The sequence below is a fragment of the Delphinapterus leucas genome, chromosome 19, assembly GCF_059928025.1.
Source record: "Delphinapterus leucas isolate spDelLeu-1000000601 "Yukka" chromosome 19, BTC_Dleu_Yukka2, whole genome shotgun sequence".
In the NCBI taxonomy this organism is placed as follows: Eukaryota; Metazoa; Chordata; class Mammalia; order Artiodactyla; family Monodontidae; genus Delphinapterus; species Delphinapterus leucas.
In genome coordinates, this window is record NC_143147.1 from 15,805,786 (window position 1) to 15,826,202 (window position 20,417).

General features: G+C 50.7%; 1 protein-coding gene across 1 annotated transcript in view; it reads right to left on the bottom strand.

Moving 5' to 3' along the window:
* Window positions 1–20,417, bottom strand: part of LOC111185804 (dynein axonemal heavy chain 2) — an 84,427-nt gene that overhangs the window by 44,941 nt on the left and 19,069 nt on the right. Inside the window, 23 exon segments of the mRNA XM_089899939.1 lie at window positions 273–374; window positions 590–807; window positions 3,163–3,301; window positions 3,687–3,867; window positions 3,958–4,040; window positions 4,192–4,348; window positions 5,396–5,499; window positions 5,600–5,761; window positions 7,388–7,551; window positions 7,875–8,049; window positions 8,413–8,569; window positions 8,664–8,864; window positions 10,447–10,639; window positions 11,123–11,270; window positions 11,467–11,655; window positions 11,950–12,189; window positions 12,440–12,596; window positions 13,399–13,545; window positions 17,764–17,978; window positions 18,483–18,665; window positions 18,931–19,060; window positions 19,721–19,926; window positions 20,256–20,343. Coding sequence (XP_089756065.1) covers window positions 273–374; window positions 590–807; window positions 3,163–3,301; window positions 3,687–3,867; window positions 3,958–4,040; window positions 4,192–4,348; window positions 5,396–5,499; window positions 5,600–5,761; window positions 7,388–7,551; window positions 7,875–8,049; window positions 8,413–8,569; window positions 8,664–8,864; window positions 10,447–10,639; window positions 11,123–11,270; window positions 11,467–11,655; window positions 11,950–12,189; window positions 12,440–12,596; window positions 13,399–13,545; window positions 17,764–17,978; window positions 18,483–18,665; window positions 18,931–19,060; window positions 19,721–19,926; window positions 20,256–20,343 — 3,739 coding nt within the window.

A 20,417-nucleotide genomic window follows, 5' to 3' on the forward strand; every position in this document is an offset into this window, starting at 1 on the left:
AGTGAAGGTGCTTGGGAAACAGGACTCCGGGGCTTTGGGGCCCAAGAGAAGAGCAGGAGCTGGGAAGCGGCCGGCCTGCGTCCCCGAGGGAAATGGAGACTAGGGGGCAGACTGTCCGACGTTCGGGTGCAGGGTAGAGGTTAAGGGTTTTAGGAATGGCAGGTGGGAGGGCAAAAAGTGACTAATATCCCTTCACAGAGATGCCCTCTCCTCACAGAGCCAAGCAAACTTAGAAGAGTCAGCTTGCTTCTTAGGCCCTCGTTGCAGCTCACCTCCACAGGTCCTTCTAGAAGTACCGAGTGGAGGAAATCGACATACTCGCCGTCGCCCGAGAACATTCCCACCGCTTCCCATTTGCTGCTGGGTCCCCCGACCTGCAGGAACAGGAAGCTCTTGAGCCCTTGGAGGGTAATATCTGCTCCTCCCCCCTCCCCTCTGTATTACCAATTCTAGAAAGTTCTGTCCCAGATACCCAGAATCATTATATCCCCCTCCTGCTGGGAGGGCACGGTCCCCTCCGAGGCCTTGAACACCTTGACGTCACCATCCCTCCCCTGCCCTCCTTCGCATCATGGCCACCTCTACTGACCTTCTGCATTCTCAGCAATTTGATGTTGTCAAAGCATTTTTTGAGGTGTGGCTGCACAGCCTCTGGGTTGCGGGACTGGCCCAGAATCTCCAGGAGGTCATCGTTGGACAAGAAGTAGAAGCGGGGGAAAATATGGCGCTTGGTCTCTAAATACATATCCAGAGACTTCTGGATGTCTTCCAGGATTGTGTTCATTTCTATCAATGTGTCCAGGAGGCCTGGAGAAGAGAACAGTGAATGATATTTGGTGGCCCTTGTACCATTGCCCTGAGTAGATCTGGAGCCTCCAACTATATCCGCTTTGCCAGCTCTTGAGTATTGGGGCACAGACTGCCATATGGTTTTTGGAAGCAGATGCAGTGTCCCCAGTCACTCTTTTCCCATCCTCTTCATTAATTCATTATTAAGTATTCATTATACACTATTGTACGCATTATACATTACGTATTAATTATACAATTCCATTAATATAACTACATCTCCCATCAGTCCTTTCCCACCAAAGAAGTGGGGCTCTGCCGATCATCCCAAGAGCTTCTGAAAATTAGAGCTTGTTCTGCACATAAACAATTCAACAGGTTAAAACATTAGATTTGGGACTTCCCTGCTGGTGCAGTGGTTAGGAATCCACCTGCCAATGCAGGGCACAAGGGTTTGAGCCCTGGTCCAGGAAGATCCCACATGCCGTGGAGCAGCTAAGCCCGTGCGCCACAACTGCTGAGCCTGCACTCTAGAGCCCGTGAGCCACAACTCCTGAGCCCACGTGCCACAGCTACTGAAGCCCGCGCCCCCTAGAGCTGGTGCTCCACAGTAAGAGAAGCCACCGCAATGAGAAGCCCACACACTGCAACAAAGAGTAGCCCCCGTTCACCACAACTAGAGAAAGCTCGTGTGCAGCAACGAAGACCCAATGCAGCCAAAAATAAATAAATTGAAAAAAACCCATTAGATTTAAATACATATCACACGCACACAATGAAAGGGGTCTGCAGTCACTGGGGTTGCCAGTGTCCCTCGTGACAGAGCAAAAAGAGCACTAGAGAGAATGCCCTGGCGGTCCAGTGGTTGGGACTACGAGCTTCCACTGCAGGGGGTGCGGTTCCGACCCCTGGTTGGGGAACTAAGATCCCACAAGCTGTGCGGCGTGGCCAAACAAACAAACAAAAAGAGCACTAGATTGGGAGGCAGACGGTGGCCATCCAAACGGCGGCTCTCACTTAATTAGCATTGTCGGTTAACCTCAGGGAGCTTTTACCTCTTTGTAAAATGGTAATGAGATCCACCTCAAAGAAAAATTCGAGACATAAGATAAAATGTGTTCCCATTTGTAGGTTCTTGATAATGTTAGTTTTCTCCCAGCACTAGATTTTGATTAGCTGATCTCCTGGTCTTCCAAGTTTCTAGCTTTCTGAAGAAAGCATGGATGTCACAGAGTCTGAACTCTGAGGTGACCCTCAGGCCTTCAAGTACAAAGCCTACAGGCTGTTAGAACTTTGAGCGACCACCCGAGTAGCCCCTGGAGACCACAGGGAGAGCCGGTAGCAGTGGACCACACAGCTTTGTTCTGTGGGTTCAACGAAGAGATGGTTCTGCTTATAAATTGTTCTAAAATGTAATTATGTCAATTATCTCAAATATTATTTCTAAAAAATTCATGTTGTCACTCAATTTTGCACATCTTAATACTTATATTTTACCCGAGTAATTGAATAATAATTGTTTTTTGACGTGTATACTTAAGGTTCTTGGGAAAATGAAGAATTGTTAGATTGGCCCTTGGCAAAACAAAGAGGTCCTCCGTACCCCATGCCAAAACTCTTCTCAAGACATGCACTGTAGGTACCCGTCGCCAAACGCGACTTCCTGATTCTTTACCCCAATCGAGCACAATCAACCAGACCTCACTATGTGTACATCTCTCCCCCATCCCCTTACCCAATCCCCATGCCTACCAAAATGTCTACATTAAAGACTAGCTAATCTGATAAACCAATTAAAGTCACGGTAATAACAATAGCTCATAGTAACCAAAGGTTTTCTCTGTGCCGTTTAATGTGACAAGTGCTTTATTTGCATTATCTCATTTACCTGCATCATCTCATCGAATGAACCAGCTAGAGAAGAAGAGTGATTCCTCGATCAGTGTTTCTTGAGGCACAGTACTAATGACTGAGCACTAACTTTACGCCAGACACTGTACTGAGTGCTACATACTCCTCTATTATCCTTACAAAGACCCTGAGAAATAGCTATCGTTAACCCCACACACACTACAGGTGAGGAAACTGCAGTACGGAGGAAGCAGGCCGCCTGAGAGCACACAATCGGTAAGGCATGAGTCAGAGTTTGAACTCAGGTCTGTCTGATTCCACATCCCATCCTCTTAACCACTATACTGTACTCTGCTCAAATGTGTGCTGAGTTTAATTTACGGAACTACTATTTAATGCTTAGAAGAGGTGGTGGTGATGGTAGGACAGCCAGGTGCAATGGTCAGTCTTTCAGTAAATGAAGAATGTGGCCATGACTTCACATACGTATAGCACCAGCTGAGGTTACGTCAGGGCTCAGACCTGGATAGTGGGTGCTCCGGAGAGCATTGGGGTCCTTGTTCATCCGGCCCATGATGTCTTTCCAGTTGCCGTTGACCTGGTCAAATAAGCCTGATTCATTGGGCAGCTGCTTGCGGATGTCCTCTCCTAGGAAGATATTCTGAAGGGCCAAACAACTGGCGTGAGAGGCTGTTTCTCACACACTCTCCACACTCTGCTCCCTGCTCTCAGACCAGGAATGACAGTTGAGGAGAAGATAAAGAGCATCAGAACCAAAGGGCAAGATGCTCAAGTTCTAGAAGGAAACTTGGGATTGGGAGGCTAGGTATGTGGGTCCGAGAAGAAAAATGGAAAAAGAACAAAGGTTTTTCAAGGAGGGGGCTGAAGATGAGAGGTAATAACCAAGAGTCAGATGCCTAGGTCCCAGATGAAGAATGGCTTTGGAGGTGGGAAAACGGGGCCGATAACAGGGCAACTATCTAGGTCCTGTACAAATAAAGGAGTCAAAACAGCAGGTAGGGAGAGCTCGGGCAGTGAATCCTGACCTCTAGGTACATCCACTGACGCTGCACTGTGAGCACCACCTCAATAACTTCCAAAATGAGGGAGAGGCAGCGTTCCCAGTGGTCTACATCCTTCTCAAAGGCCTTGACAAAACGAGATGCCTTCATGGTAGACAGAGCCACCTGGTTATCTTCCAGCGCCTGAAATACTTCTTCTGTACCTCTGCGGTGGAAGGTATCAAAACCATAGTCCAGCCCCATCTGCCAAGCCTCGGTCCCCACTCTGCAGCCCAGGTCACACAGCCCTGTCTACCTGAGCCGGTGATGGCCCTTATCCTTGTAGGGGACTATGTCTAGCTGAATCACATCCCAGGTCTTGGCGATGTTTTGTAATGCCTGCAGAAAGAAATTGGGGAACAGATCAATCAGGTATTTAGTCCCCAAGGGTAATAGGAGCGGGGAGGGGCCATCAGATGATGAAAAGCTGGAAGCCTTTGTTCCAGGAAGCTTAGGAAATGAGGGACCATGGGAGAGGACTCTGTCGTACCAGCTCTAGAGCCAGCGCTCTGGTTGCTGAGGCAGAGATCTCCCCAATTTTCTCCACATGCTGATCCATCCCAAGCTCCACGATCTGCTCCAAGGTGAAGCTTTCAGATTCCTGATCAAACTCCCGTTGGACCTCATCCCTGACCTGATCCCAGTGCCTGCAGCCAGGGACAAAAGGTCAGATCAGGACGCTGGAACACCAGAGCCTACCGGAAAGTATCAGCATCACCCCCCAATGGCTTTCTCCCATTGGGATATTATGATTCCGTGTATTTATTAATTCACGATTCAACAGATATTTACTCAATAGCCTCTAACATACAATCTGAGGCACTGTGGGGAATACAGAGATTGAGGCGCTGACTCTCTGGAGAGGGAGTTAGGACGGATGGTTGCAGGCCCACTAAAGATGATGCCTTGGGCCAACTGCTTTACATGAACCATTTCATTTTCACGGCCACTCTATAAATGAAGACCACTCTATCCATGTTATTCCATTTACCCATGCAGAAACTGAGGCTTAGAGAGGGTAAATAACTTAAGCAAATAAAGCGGTTAGGTGATACTTAATTGCATAATACTTATTAGAGAAGCATTGCCAAAAACATTATGCTGGAGGCAATACCAAAGGAGTAAAATTACCTACTCCTAAGTGAATAGATAGATAATTATTAAAACACCATTTATAAAATAGTTTATTCTAGCCTCAATGGTTTCAAAGCCTTCTTCTATCATGTGATAAATTCCAGATGCAGTAAAAGAGGTAAACTTGAAAAGCAAAATTATAAAGTATGAGAAGAAAGTGTGTCTACACTTTCTGTGTCTATGGAGAGAGTGTGTCTACAACACTGGGGTAGACGGGGTCCTCTTAAACAAGGCACAAAAGCAAAACCCCTAAGGGACAAAAGTTATTAGGCTTTGGGCTACAATGTGCAAGTGTCTGTAGGACAGAAGACGTAAAGCTTAGCTCTGACAGGCAACATAAATTGAGGGGCGACGGAAGGGAAAGAGCCAAGAAGGCTGGAGAACCCAGGACGATGTGACAGACAGAGGACGGCGGTGGGCTCTTGGGAAGCCTTCTTCAAGGCGTGTGTTGGTGAACAGAGGGGCAGAGAGAGCTAGGAACGCCATGGAGGGGACAACCGGGAGAACCAGGTGACGGCGAGGCCAGGGGGCGACCCCCAGGAGCCGAGGGGCAGCCTCACCGCTCTCGAAGGGCGGGGTTTCGCAGGTCCGAGATGAGAGGCATGGTCCTCTTGAACTGCTCTATTTTTGAGCGAGTGGTTTCAATAATCTCCCAGTTTCGGTCCTGAGCAAAAGCGAGAGGTGTCGGAAGACCTGACCATCTTTCCCACATGGCCTCTTCCTCAGTCAGCCTGCCGGCAGCCCCCCACCCTCTCCCCACGCACCTTGTACTCTTTGGCCAGTCTGGTGAGGCGGCGAAACAGCCCGTGGGCCATGGTCTCCATGGCCTCCGTCTGCAGGGTCAGGAACCGGCCGGTTTTCCACTGGTTCCAGTTTTCCTCCCAGTCTCGGGTGATCTCCCAGACTTGCTGCAGCGCGTCCAACTCCTTCGTGGCCAAGAGCAGACAGGTGCACTGAGTGATGTGACTCTCGCCCTCCTCCTCCCTGGCAAACACGCAGGGCCTCTCCTCCTCTCATTCTGAGAAGCTTTTCCCTCCTGGCAACACACAGCTGCCTCCTCAGTTCACATTTCTTTCTCCTCCACTCTCTTGCCTTAAGAGAGCCTCAGGGCAGTGGTTGAGAGTCCGCCTGCTGATGCAGGGGACACGGGTTCGTGTCCCGGTCCGGGAAGATCCCACGCGCCGCGGAGCAACTGAGCCCGTGCGCCACAACTACTGAGCCCACGTGCTGCAACTACTGAAGTCCGTGCACCTAGATAGAGCCTGTGCTCCGCAACAAGAGAAGCCACCGCAATGAGAAGCCCGCACACCGCAACGAAGAGTAGCCCCCGCCCACCGCAACTAGAGAAAGCCCGCGTGCAGCAATGAAGACCCAATGCGGCCAAAATAAATGAGTAAATAAATAATATATAACAAAAAGAAAAAGATCCTCAACGTCATTAGTCAGTAGGGACATGCAAATCAAAACCACAGTGAGATACTTCATACCCACCAGGATGGCTAGAACCAAAAGTAAAGGCGGGGGGGGCGGGCATGCTGGCAAGGATGTGGAGAAGTAGGGACCCTCGTACGCTGCTAGTGGGAGAGTAAACTGCTGCAGCTGCTGTGGAAAACAGCTTGGAGGTTCCTCAAAACGTTAAACATAGAGTTATCCTATGATCCAGCAATTCCACTCCTACGTACATACCCACAAGAACTGGGATCGGGAGCTCAAACAAATACAAGTACGTGCACAGTCACAGCAGCACCACTTAACGGTAGCTAAAAGGTGGAAACAACCCAAATGTCCATCGACAGGTTAATGGATAAACAAAATCCATACAACGGAATATTATTCACCCATAGAAAGAAATGGGGCACTGACACATGCTACGACACGGATGATCCTTGAAAATACTACACTAAATGAAAGAAGCCAGACACAAAAAGTCACGTATTGCATGCTTTCCTTTACACACAATGTCCACAATAGGCAAAACCCATGTTCAGTTGACCATTAAAAACCAGAGGCGTTAGGGACACCAACCCTCTACTCAATCGAGACAGCCTGTGTATAACTTATAGTCTGCCCTCCACATCCGCAGTTCATCCATATCCATGGTTCCCCACCCGTGGATTCAACCACAGATTGTGTAGTGTTGTAGTATTTACTATTGAAAAACATCTGCGTATAAGCGGACCTGCTCAATTCAAACCCATTGTTGTTCAAGGGTCAACTGTAAGTAGAAAAGAGATTAGTGGTCGACAGGGGCTGGGGGGAGAGGGAATGGGGCGTTACTGCTAACGGGTATAGGGCTTCTCTTGGGGGTAATGAAAATGTTTTAGAATTAGAGGTGATGGTTATACAACATTGTGAATGTGCTAAACGCCACTGAACCGTTCACTTTAAAATGGTTCTTTTGTTACCTGAGTTTTCCCCCCATTTTTTTAAAAAAAGCTCCTCGCGTACCCATCTTCCTGGCCCCGGTTGTTTTCCCAGGCCGGTTGGGACCCACTCTCCTGCCTCCTGCCCCCTACCCTTGGTCACCACGAGGGCCTTGCTCGGCACACCACCTTCTCCAGGTTCTGCAGGTCCTTGGAGGCTGGCTGCTCGATCTTGAAGATGCCCAGGTTGGCGTGGAGATTGTTTTCTTCCTCCCGCATGGTGTTCAGCACGGCCCGTACGTGGGCTATCTGCCCCAGGGCCGCCTGGTGCCCCACGTTGCTGGCGAAGGGGCCTGTGGAGAATCCAAGGTGAGCTTCTCTCCTCCCACAAGAGAAGGAAAACGAGAGGGAACGCGTTGAAAGAATGTGTTGACACTACTGTGGCTCGAGAGTCAGAAATGGGTGGGACATGAAAAGTCAGTGTAAGAAAACTGGAGAGGCTATGAGCTGGGCTGCTGCCTTCCAGCCAAGACTCAGCGACAACAGGAGTGTCACCGACAGACGTGCCAGGCTCTTTCCCATGCTCAGCCTTGTCTGCACCTCCCCCGGGACCTAGGCTTTGAAAGACTGGGTCAAGACAAAGGGGAAGCCAGGGGAGAGGTTGCGAGACGGGTACCTTTGAATTCAAATTCTTCCAGAAGGTTGTGTGTTTTCTTCTTGAAATCGTCAGCTGAGTGAATGAGGCCTGTCTTGAACTTCTCCTTGTGCCTCTTCAGCATTTGTTCACTGTCCAGCACAGCTTGCTGGAAGGCGACCCACTGCCCGCTGAGACTGTCCAGCATCCCCAGCACCTGGGGACATCACAGAGTGGAGGTGGCCCACGAGCAGGAGCTCTGCCCGTCCCACCAACACTTCGAAGAACTCTTTTCCGATCCTCTGGACCGGCATCTGTGTCCAAGTTCCACATGCAATGAGGCCCAAAGAAATCAAGCAGTTGCTGGGCCTGAAAGAGATCCTCAGGGTGACCTGAAAGATCATTCGAGTTAGCTTTGGCTCTCAGAGGCTTTGGGGCCTTGGACCTTCTCCCCCGCTCACTTCTCTGCTCTTCCTCCTGACAGCCGAGGGTCTCCGACGTGGGGCGTCAGCGTCCCCGGCAACCTGGGGCGGGAATGGGCCGGGCTCGGGTGGGTGGGCCGCGCGCCTTAGGAACTTACGCTGTCCTGAACTGGCACCTCGTACTTCTCAAGGATGGTGAATTGCTCGTGTATGGGAGGGATCTGGGTCTCCAAGTTGGGCATTTCGAGCTGCAGGGTCTCCATGAGGTGCAAACTGACCCCCAGTTCCTCCAGCGTCTGGGGAGGGTGGCTGATTCTGCAGCGTGGGCGAAGAGAGCATGGGCGGGCGGGCGCGAAGGTTGGGCCTACCCACCCCCTGCGCGGCCTGAGCCCACGTCCACCCGCCGTACTTCTCCGCGTTCTCCTGCAGGTAGGTGTGCAGCTCCAGGAGGCGCCTGGCCGCCATCTCCTTGAGCAGGGTCGTGAACTTGTTCTGCCACTCACTGCAGTGCTGCACCAGCGAGAACTTGAGGTGCGAGCAGTCCAGCAACACAAACTGGATGTTGAGGACCGTCTCCTCCTTCTGCACGTTATTAGCCACCTCCGTGTAGCTGAAAAGGCCCACATCCCCGCTAGGACGTCTTTTTCTTTGCAGACGTGCCAGGTGCCCTGCCTGGGTGACATTTTCCTCCCAGCCAGCAGCGCGAAAGCATTCTTCTGCTCCCAGGTGTCTCCCACTTCAACCCGTCCCCCAGCAGACGGCTGTGAACATGTCATTTTCCCAACCGCTGCTTTCAGGCTCCTCGGTTTGCATTCAAGGCTTTAGAGGCTCAGAGATCTGGGCGGAGTTCACACTGTACTGCTCACTAGTTCTGTGCCGCCGGGCAGGTTATTTAACTGCTCTGAACCTGGTCTTCTCATCTGTAACCTGGTGATGGTAACAGAACCCACCCTGCGAGACTGCTGAGAGGATTAAGTTGGCTGCTGAACATATATCCCTCTGCTGACTTCCTTTCTGGATACTCGCTATTTGGTGAACATGCTCACGTGGTCCCATCTTCGTGCTGTTGTCTCTGCCTGGAATGCCCTCCCGCTGCCCATCTCTGCCTGCTGATGTCCTACCCATCCTGAAAAGTCCTGCCCCAAAGTCACTCCCTTCATCCACGTCCTCCTTCCCCTGATGCCCCCGGCTGAAAATTCTCTCTCCTCTCATCGAACTGCCCCGCATCTTGCATACCTGACTCACAGCGCTGATCACATGGAAGCTTGTATAAGAACACTGAGCACGTCAGCACATTAGCGCTTCAGAGTTCACACAGTGCTTCCACATATACTTAACAGTCTCACAACCTTATGAGGTCGGTAGTATAACACCTATTTCACAGGAAACTGAGGCCCAGAGAATGTGAATAACCGACCGAAGATGACATGACTAGTAAGTGGTAGAGCTGGGATTTCAACTGTCCTCAAGATGCCACAGCCACTGCTGTTTCAGCAATATTCTTATCTTCCCTACTGCACTAGAGCCCTTGGGAGGAAAAAACTTGTTCATTTCTTTGTTTTTAATTCCTCACAACCCATCATAACAATGGTGTTTTTTGAACAAATGAATGAATGAATGAATGACTAGAGGACAAAGAGACGGGAGTTCATATCAGAATTTAAGAATCCTCTTCCATTTAACTCCCATCTGCGTTCTTAAAATGAAAGTGTTCACGTCTCTCACCTTTCAGATCCTTAGCATCTCTCCTTTCCCAGCAGGACCCTGTGGTACTTCACACCAAAGCAGCTTTTTCCCTAAATCTTGCCCAGCTCTTTTTTTTTTTTTTTTGCAGTACGCAGGCCTCTCACTGTTGTGGCCTCTCCCGTTGCGGAGCACAGGCCCCGGACGCGCAGGCTCAGCGGCCATGGCTCACGGGCCCAGCCGCTCCGCGGCATGTGGGATCTTCCCGGACCGGGGCACTAACCCGTGTCCCCTGCATCGGCAGGCGGACCCTCAACCACTGTGCCACCAAGGAAGCCCTTGCCCAGCTCTTATCGGATCGCTATCCCCTTGAGAAACAAAGGCCCAGTGCCCTAGGTCCGGTGCTGGTCCTCTAGTTTTCTGCCCCTCCGCCAGCCTGCAGGTCAGACCTCCTCCTGCAGCGCTCCGCCTCTTCAAGACAGACCCTCATAGCCACCTTTGCTCCTTACCGAGCAATGTCGGCGTCAAAAGAAGAGACCGGCGGGTTGAGGCGCTGGTATCGACGAATGAAAGAGTCCTTGTTGATCTCCCAGATCTCCCGGTACATGTCCCAGGTCTTGAGGTAGTTCTGTAGCAGGGCTGCGTTGTTGGTCATGCCGCTGCTGATCTGGGCCTGGATCTTCTTGATGTCCTCATCCCGCTCTTCAAGACCCAGCAAAATGCTTGTCACTAACTTCCACCCCGGCCCAAGCTGCAGCCCAGCCCCTGGCCACTGCCCCAGAACCTCCCCTCCAATAGCACCTTCCCAAAGAAATACAGCTCAAACACGAGCATTAGAAAATGAAGGAGGAGGCCGAAAGTAAAAGAATGACTCTACTCTGTAGAATTCAGATGTCTCACCTGTTGGTGTCTAGGGCTCTTATAGCCCAGCCCCAGTCCCAAACAAGTCCTTCCTGGTCTCCCAACCCCAAACCCCAAACCCCTTGAGCATCAGTCACCTAGTTTTGACCCCCCTCTGTGGCCCTTCTCCCTTCCCCATTCCAGCCCTTTGACCTGGGTTTTCCACCAGTCATGGAGATGACTGGCCCAGTACGTCTAGAAACAGCCCTGGTCTCTCCTCCTGGCTCTGCCAGGTCCTAAGCTTTTGCTACCCCTGCACCTGGTGCCCTCCCACTGCCCACTCACCCACGATTGTGTAGATGGGCTCACGAAGAAACTTGCACTTGATGAGAATTTCAGGGAGGTGGCAGAAGACAGAGATGGTGGAGAAGAGGTGGTTGCCAGTGTCATTGACCACACTTGCCAAGGTCTGCAGAGTGGGTGAGAACTCCACCTGTGGGAGCACAGTGGAGAGGGCTTAGCACAGGCCCGGGAGGACACAAGCTCAGGACTGGGAAGGCTGGACACCGCAGAACCAGGCCTGGAGGCTGTAGGAGAAAGTCAGGGCCTAGAGCCAAGTTTAAGGATTGACGGAAACTGGCAAATAAAGTGTGATGATTTCGGGCTGTTGGGGGCAAAGTGGTTCCCACCTGTGCCACAGCTCCCTGCATGTCATTCTTCAAAATGACAAGGACTTGGAAGAGTGGGTTGGGGGTGGTCTTTCCATCCCCATTGATGGCCTTGGACAGTTCCAACAATGACCACTTCACGTTCAGGCGCAGGGCATCCTCCATCATGCGGTCCAGCCGAATCGTGTACTGCAGCCACTGCTGCTGAATCTGGTGGGAAGAGCAGGGGGAAGAGAGCCCCTCAGGGAAGACAAGGCAGGTCCTGGGAAATGAGAACCAGCCAACAGGGAGGGAACGAGCTGGTTCAATAGAAAGACGGGACGCCGAGTCCTGAAGGAAGGAGGTTTGAAAGGCCGAAGGTTGGGTGAATCCAAGACTAGAGCAGGATGTTTGAGAAGCACGTGGGGGTTGGGGGGGAGGGGAAAGGCCAAGAGAAGGGTCTGATGGGACTGGGGGAGCGGAGGACCTGCCCACCCACAAAGCCCTGGCCACAGGACCCCCTACCTCGGGGCCGTCGTTCTTGAAGACTTCATAGGAGTTGGTCATGATGGCCACCACATCGTGGTGCAGGCTCACCAATTTCTGCTGCACCGCCGCCCGATGCTCTCTTTGGTCCTCCTCAAATTCCAGGTCCCTGTACACCCGTTTGCCACTAATGCGTACCAGCAGTGTCTCTGACATCACTTGGGCTCGCCAGCCAATGGTCAGAGTGGACACCTTGAACTCATTCACAATCGTCTGCACCTGGAGTCAGACCCCAGCCATGGGGGAGTTTCAGCTTGGGAATAGACCCTCTGGGCCTAATTCTATCCTCCCACTGTCCTCTAGCTAGAGTTGCTGACATTAAGAAAAAAAACTTCCCTAAGCACACTTCATTTCTTTCACACGACTCCCTGGTATCTCCGCCACTACCCATGACTCAGGTATTAATTACCCACATGCCAGCCTTTCAGTCTGCCTTGCAGACCGTTAGGGTCTAATGACCACGGCCCACCTTGCTGGCGTGTACACGGCACTCTGTGATGAAGATGGCACTGGCCCCCTGCAAGGCCCAGTGCAGTTTCTTGAGCCCAGGGTGGATCTTCTTATCCAGGAACCGGATACGTTCTTTGAACAGGGCCTGCTCATCTGGGGACAGCATGGCAATAATCCTGCGCATAAGAGGAGACCGGTAGCTGACAGGGAGCTATCAGCTCCGACGACCTCTCCTCCACACCAGGACACTTGGTGGAGAACTGAAAGTTCATGATTCTAGGCTAGAGCTTTCCAATAATACTTCCTGCGATGACAGAAATGGTCTACCATTCGTGCTGCCTGGTACGGTAGCCACAAGCCACGTGTGGCTGCGGGGCCCTTGAAACGTGGCCTGTGCAAATGAGTAACTGAATTTTAAGTTTTATTTAATTTCGATTAATTAACTTGAATAGAAATAGCCACATGCACCTAGTGGCTGCCACACTGGACCGTGCAGTTCTAGACACCCAAACAAGACTGCCGGTCCCATCCCCTCGGACTTGAACTGGGCTGAGAAAGGTACCCAACCCCGAGCTAAGCCTCACTCCAGAGATGAGTACAAAGGGTGTTAAGAGGAGTGCCAGCACGGCCTTGCTTGGTTCAACGAATCTTATGTTGTTCTGGACCCATAAACCTAACGCCATCAACTTCCTCCCTAGAGAAGTCACCCAGGCCGACAGTATATATGGTCCAAGTGCCCAGTGGGGTGGGAGGGGACGTGGTGTTTTTTGCTCTCTACTCTAAAGCTAGAAGACAACACTGAAAGGGACAGGAATAATCGTAGGGCCGTACGAGAGAGCACGGGAACCTTTTTTTTTTTTTTTGAGATGGACAAAATGTGAAGGACGCACACTGTAGGAAATGGACAACATCATGGGGCGGATAAGACAAAGAGGGAGCATGTAGTGGCATTCTGGAGGGCTGCAGCGAGGGCCCCACCTGTTGTAGTCCCGAGCGAGGAGCAGCAGGTTTTCTCGAAGAATGCGCAGGTCCTCGGCGCGCTCAGCCACATTCACCACGTAATGGGGCGTCTCGAAAAGCAGCCGCTCCCAGTAGTCGACCTCCACAAAGAGGATCAACAGGGACCTTGGGGAGGAAGAGAGGCAGAGCAGCTGTGGGGCCGCCCAAGGGAGTAAACCGGAACCAACACCTGACCAAGAGGTACGGGGCTGGGGCGCATGGAGACCCTTAAAGGTAAGCAATGAAGCTGAACCTCCGAGTAAAGAAGGCGGACTGGACACGTTGACTTTTGCTCCCCTCCCCAAATAACCAAAATAACAGTAAAGGGGGTTTTCGCTTGTCTAAGGCATAAGCCCACAAATACAAGAAGACAACAACTGAAAACATCTGAAAGTGCAAAAGCAGATGGATAAGGAGAAGAGGAGTCCAGTCCTGGTGCTGGAGACAGCTGGGAAGCCTCTTTAGAGGCCTGGGGACGGGTGGCTCCAAGTATCTCAGGAAAGGGGTGAAGGTGGGACTATATAACAGGAAGAGCAGCTGAAAGTTTAGGAAGCAGCTCTACCCATGTCCCCTCTCCTACTCTACGTAGTTAAGCAAGTTGCCCTCCCTCACCCCAGCCTAAGACTGAAGGCTTCTTGTCTCAGGAGGCAGTGCAGAGACAAACAGAGGGTCTTTGGACTGGGGAACCCCAGGCCCAGTTGAAGGAGAGAGTAATACACTGGCAGCAGGGGTGGTGAGTCACCATGAACCCACTGAATGTTAAGATCCCCGCCTCCCTTTCCTGCCCAGAAACCAGCACTCTGGCAGCTGGATCTACACCCTCCGGAGCAAAGTTTGAAAGATGGTTCTCTGTGACCTCGGACCAGCCTAAATAGAAAAGTCCCACGGATGATGACCTCTGGAGTCGCCAGGAAAGAGCGCACCCGGACAAGCCTGCAGTGAGGCTCCCAGTTGAGAAGCCCCCCTTTTCCTGCTCAGCAGAGCTGCTGGTCAGCTTTCCAGCCCCTGTCCCTTAAATATGGACAGACAACCAAGGGTTACAGAACATTGGTCTCTGTCTTTCCTAGCACAAAAGGCGGGAGTCAAAACAAACAGAAGAAAGCAACCAGAAGGGAAGGAGAGGGGACAGAGGTTGTGCAGAAAGAAGATGGCCTACCTGCAAAAGAAAAACAAACAAAACCACCTCGAACATCCTCAGAGAGAGATAAGAGACAAAAGAGCATCTGTGAAACAGAAACAAGATGCTAGAAAAGGGACACCAAGAGAGCTCTTAGAAGTTAAAAATGAGAGCAGAAAATTTTTTAATCAAAAGAGAGATATAGGGCTTCCCTGGTGGCGCAGTGGTTGAGAGTCCGCCTGCCGATGCAGGGGACACGGGTTCGTGCCCCGGTCTGGGAGGATCCCACGTGCTGCGGAGCAGCTGCGCCCGTGAGCCATGGCCGCTGAGCCTGCGCGTCCGGAGCCTGTGCTCCGCAACGGGAGAGGCCACAACAGTGAGAGGCCCGCGTACCGCAAAAAAACAAAAAAATCAGCCTGGGGAATAATTTTTGTAAAATATTTTCTGATTTGTCCTCAGACAAGTGGTCAGGCAGTAGAGATAGGACAGGGAAGCTGGCTGGGTTTGGTGCTGACACCCCAGAATGAACTGACAGGATGGAGAAAGTGCTGTCAGAGCAGGAGAAAAGGAGGAAGAGGAAGTCCCATACGCAAAACACGGACAGACGCCAATGTCCCCTGTCCTGCTCTGGAGAAGTCCCACTACACAGAGGAGTCTGCTAGATACACAGCAATAACACAGCTCTTTTCAGCCAGGGTACAGACGACATCTGGAATATGTTTGTGTTAAGTACTATCTGTAAGGCTGGTCTGGCTGTAAAATGTGGTAAAAGCCAATTTGGACTTCAGAGTTCAAATATTTGGGCTATAAGCTGGGATAACAAAACCCAGCTATAAAACCCAGTGAGATAAAATAGGTGCTATTAGGGACTGGAAGGCTCCCAGAACTAAGGAAGAGTCAGGTAGTTCCGAGGACAATCAGGACATTTGAAGAGCATGCTTATTTCAAGATCTTATCTAGACCATGAACACAAAAAAGTAAACCTGATAAAGTTATCTGCCCCTCCTTGGAGCCTTCATACGTTTTGGAAAAGCTGAAACTGTCTTGGATGTCTTTACTGGTTTAACGAGCCAAACTTTTCAAAATCCTTCCCCGTGATCATGGCTTTTTTTTTTCCCCCATACATCATTTACTGGATTGAGGTAGTTTATCATAAAGCCACAAAAAATGTAAAGCAGCTTAAAACAGATCTCTCTAGACAACAACTGCCAAAGGATGGGGGTAACTCTTCTCTCCGGAAGAAGTGTTTTAGCCATTATTTGGGTTTTGGCTAAACCCAGGCCATAAATATTTGGCCCAAAGTTGTCTTGTTAAGCTCTACTGTAAAGATTATGCAATGGTGTTTGAGATAAATATCCGATGTGTCCCTAGACAAGAGATGATCACGGCAGACAGAAAAGTTGTCTCCTAAGTTTATCCTTGCTACGTGGGCACTAAGCTCAAACATCAGGTGGACACACCACTGTGGGGGGAAGGGAACAAGATGCAGGAAGCCTAGCTGAAAGCCCCCAGCACAGAATATTCAAGAACCTTATGGAAACGGTACAACTTCTAAGTCCATCAGTAGTGGGTTGATGGATTAAATTACAGTACAGCAAAATCGTGGGATGCTATAAGCCGTGGAAAATAATTATGTAGTACTATACATACAGAATGGAAAATCTCCCACACATATTGTTAACCTTAAAAAAAAAAAAAAAAGCAAGTTGCAAAAATACTGTTTATCATGGGATCCTGTTTTATGTGTGCAGTGTATATTTTTGATTACATGGTAATCATGGTTACCTCTAGGGAGTGGGGCTGTGTGCTGGATTTTCAGTTTTTCCTTTATATACTTCTACATCAATCTCTTTTTTTTTTTCTTTCACAGTGAGCATGCACTACTTTTGTAGTTTAGAATTTTTAATTTAAAAATTAAAAAAAGATTTTAAAAATTAAAAAAAAGCAACCATATGAAATGGGCGGGGTGGCATGATAAAAAATATACCAAATCTTTAACAGTGGTTATCTTTGGGGGAATTTTTTTCTTCCTTCTACTTTTCTGCATTCTGCAAATCTTCTAAAAGGATGAAGAATTTTATAACAGAAAAATTAAATAAATCATTTTGAGAACACTTTGAAAGTATAGAACAGTGAGGACAGTATGCTACTATTCATGTTAAAAAGTATACTTATACAGACATATACTCTTATCCCTGGGATGTTACACAAGAAACTGGTAACCTTGACTCTTTCTTTTTTTAAAAAAATATATATTTTTAAAATTTTATTTCATATTTTTTAAAATTTTTGGCTGCCTTGGGTATTCATTGCTGCGCGCGGGCTTTTCTCTAGCTGCAGCTAGCGGGGGCTACTCTTCGTTGTGGTGCACGGGCTTCTCACTGCAGTGGCTTCTCTTGTTGCAGAGCACGGGCTCTAGGCACGCGGGCTTCAGGCTCCTCCCTGGAGCCTGCATGCCACAACTAGAGGAGAGAAACACCCACACACCACAACTAGAGAGAAGCCCACGTGCCACAACAAAAGATCCTGCATGCCTCAACGAAGATCCTGCGTGCCGCAACTAAGACCTGATGCAGCCAAAAATAAATAAAATAAATAAATAAAAAGAAGGTTTGTCATCTCTGTAGTCAGCTGCCTTACATAGCTCCTTCTTTATTTCTCTCTTCAGCATCTTATATGGGAAGGAGGCATGGCTCCAGGGTAGAACTGTTCACTTACAGAGCCTCAAAGGGCAGGGACTTCGCCACTGGACACATTCCCTGTGCCCATCTCGGCTCTTAGCATGTGGAAGGTACTCGCTATACATTTTTGAATAATTAATAAATGGATTAATTAAATTTAAAACAGTGGTGATATGAAAATGTCATGATTCTAAAGCTGTAGACGAGGACATGATCTGACAGCCCATCAGTTCTCAGGAAAGGCCCCTTGGTGGCTCACAGTTTGGAAGGTTTCGCTGAGCCATCGCGGCCACCTAGTGGCAGAGCACCTACATCACTGGTTGAGTAGGTTACTGGGGTTTTTCTGTTTTCAATCAGTTTTTTTGAAGATAAAATGTGAAATTAAAATTAAGAAGTGGTAGTAAACATATTACGGGATAAGAGAGATTTAGAAGAATGGGGAGAGAAACCAAGAGATAGGAGTTAAACTCTGGGGAGGGTTGGGGAAGGGAAGGGAGCTAAAGACAGGACAAGCAGAATGGGAGGGAGTCACGGAGGGTGTCGTACTTGTCAAAGTTCACATCCAGCATGCCCGCCTTCTCCTGGCTGATTCGTAGCAACGGCGTATCCAGCCGTCGAATGCAGTCCTTGTCCAGAGTTGATGTCCAGTCTTGGAAGGTTTTTCGAACCAGTTCGTCAATGGCCTGAACCATCTGCTGATAGGTGTGTACGCTCTCTTCTCCCGTCCCGATGTGGGGCAGGAAATGAGCATTGGAAAGACACTGCAGGGGAAGAACCAGGGATGGCTGGAGTCACCTGCCACATTCCTCCGTGTCACCATCTCCCTGAGACCCCCATCCCCGACCCCCGACACACACACAGACACTCCGACAATATGTGGGAGACTCGGAGGGAAGGGGGAGCCCAAAGGAAAGGTGAGAGGAAGAGGCCATGGCACAACGAGAGGGGGAGCCCAAACGAAGAAAGAGAAGCACAGAGATTCAGCTCGAGGAAAAAAGTCGGGAAAAGGAAGTCCATCACAGGAGGTAAGGGATTTAAGAGGCACAAGGTCGAAAACTAGCATGAGCCCTTCCTCAGGACAGATCACTACGTCTGCCACCCCCTGGACAGATCCAGTCTCGGTCAGGAAACCTCTCCAGGGAGACTCTCTGGAGGCAACCCCCCCGCCCCTGCCCCCCACCCCACTCCCGCCTCAGCACTGGGCTCAGCCTGCAGACTCTACCATTGCCGCACTGAGAACAAGTCCTGGAAAAGGCCAGACTTACGTTCATGACCCTGTCGATGCGACGCCGTAGGATCCGCACCCAGTGCGCCTGCCCCGAATGCTGGGCCATGTAGGGCTCCAGGTACGGCCACTTCTTGCTCAGCTCACGGTTCACGAGGGCCAGTTCGCTATTGAACAGCATGTAGAGATCCACCGCCTTCTTGTCATATGTTCGCTTGATAGTCTGATGAAGAAGAGGAAGTTGACAACACACCCAGGGATGCGGGTTCCCTGCAGCTCCACCCTGGAGGAAAGCTACACCCCTGCTGTGGGAGTCCCGCTCCCAAGGCATCCGGGCACTGGGGGAACAGCGGAAGAAAAGAGGCACTGGCCATTCAGGACATGGGACAGAGCATGAACGGAGGTTGGATGGTGTCTGGAAGGACCAGGAGGAACTGAAGGAAGGCAGAAGAGAAGCAGGGGTGGAGGAAGCAAGCGGGCAGCCGCACCTCTCGGGCTGCAAGCCTGCGGAAGGTGTCCAGCAGTAGCACCCCGTGCTCCACGTCGCGGACTAACTCGAAGGCGGAGCTGATCAAGTTCTGAGTCATCACCTCCAGGTCCTTGACTCCAGCCCGGAACCTGCACCGTTAGAGGTATGTTGAAGGGTGGGTGCCCTCGCCTGCCCCCAAGAACATCCCCTGAGTAAGACTTCTATGTGTTATGTACTGAGGGCTTCCTAGGTGCCAGGCACTGAGTGTTGTACACGCATTAATCCACTTATCCCTCAAAACAGTGCAGTGAGGTAGGCTTTATCACTAACCGTATTTTTTTTTTTTTTTTTTTGCGGTACGCGGGCCTCTCACTGTTGTGGCCTCTCCCGTTGCGGAGCACAGGCCCCGGACGCGCAGGCTCAGCGGCCATGGCTAACGGGCCCAGCCGCTCCACGGCATGTGGGATCTTCCCAGACCGGGGCACGAACCCGCGTCCCCTGCATCGGCAGGCGGACTCTCAACCACTGTGCCACCAGGGAAGTCCCACTAACCATATTTTATAGGTAAGGAAACAGAGGCCCCAGCTGGTAGAACAATGTATGTAGCTAGTTTGTGGCAGAACCGGGATCCAAGCCCAGAAAGGCTGACTCTGGAACCCTGAGTCTGAGCTGCCACCTCCTTCCTTGCACTTCCCCTGCCCTCCCCATCCCTGACCTGTGGCCTCCACGCTTCCCCAGTACACTCTGCTCTCACCTCCCTGACCTCCCTTCCCTGCTCCACCCCGGGGGCCTGCCTGTGATGCTCTCACCTATTGTAGTCTTCGTGCCAAGAGGTGTTCTTGACGTCCAGGATGCCCCCGCGAACAGCTCGCAGCACGTGCAGGTTTTTGTGGAAGATGTCCTCAATCTCCAGCAAGTTCCGTGTTATCTGGGGCCCCTGGGCACCAGAGAAGCAGGGAAGGGGACCTTGCTTGCCATCTTCCCAGCGGGCAAAATGGAACTGACAGTCACATACCTGCAAAGAAGTCAGCGTGAGGCTTCCTGCCCTCCTTTCTGAACCTCTCTGTCCTGAGCTCTTTGGTTTAGCTTTAAATGGCTAAAAACTAAGGAGGACCAACCAGATGCAAGGGGCTACCGGGGTGAATTTTAGCTGCAGAATGAAATATGAGATACTAAGGCAGTGATAACAGGCAAAAGTCTCAAAGCACGGGATGGTGGTCAGGCACACAGTCATGTGAAAAGAACCAAAGCAGCAAGTTCTATGTGTAGCCTCAGCCCCAGCTCCCCCAGCTCCTAGAGCGTCTGCTGTTGGCTTTAAGTCTCCTTCCCTGACAGTCTTCCCACCTCGATAAGGTCCTTGCAGCGTTGCACGAAGGCATCGACCTGGGCAAATATGCTGGTCTGGTCTAGGACCCAGCCCCAGCGGGAGAACCTGTCGGAAGAAAGACTGACCAGTCAGAAGCGGGAACACGAGGCATTAACCAACCTGCCCAGGCCAGGCTACAA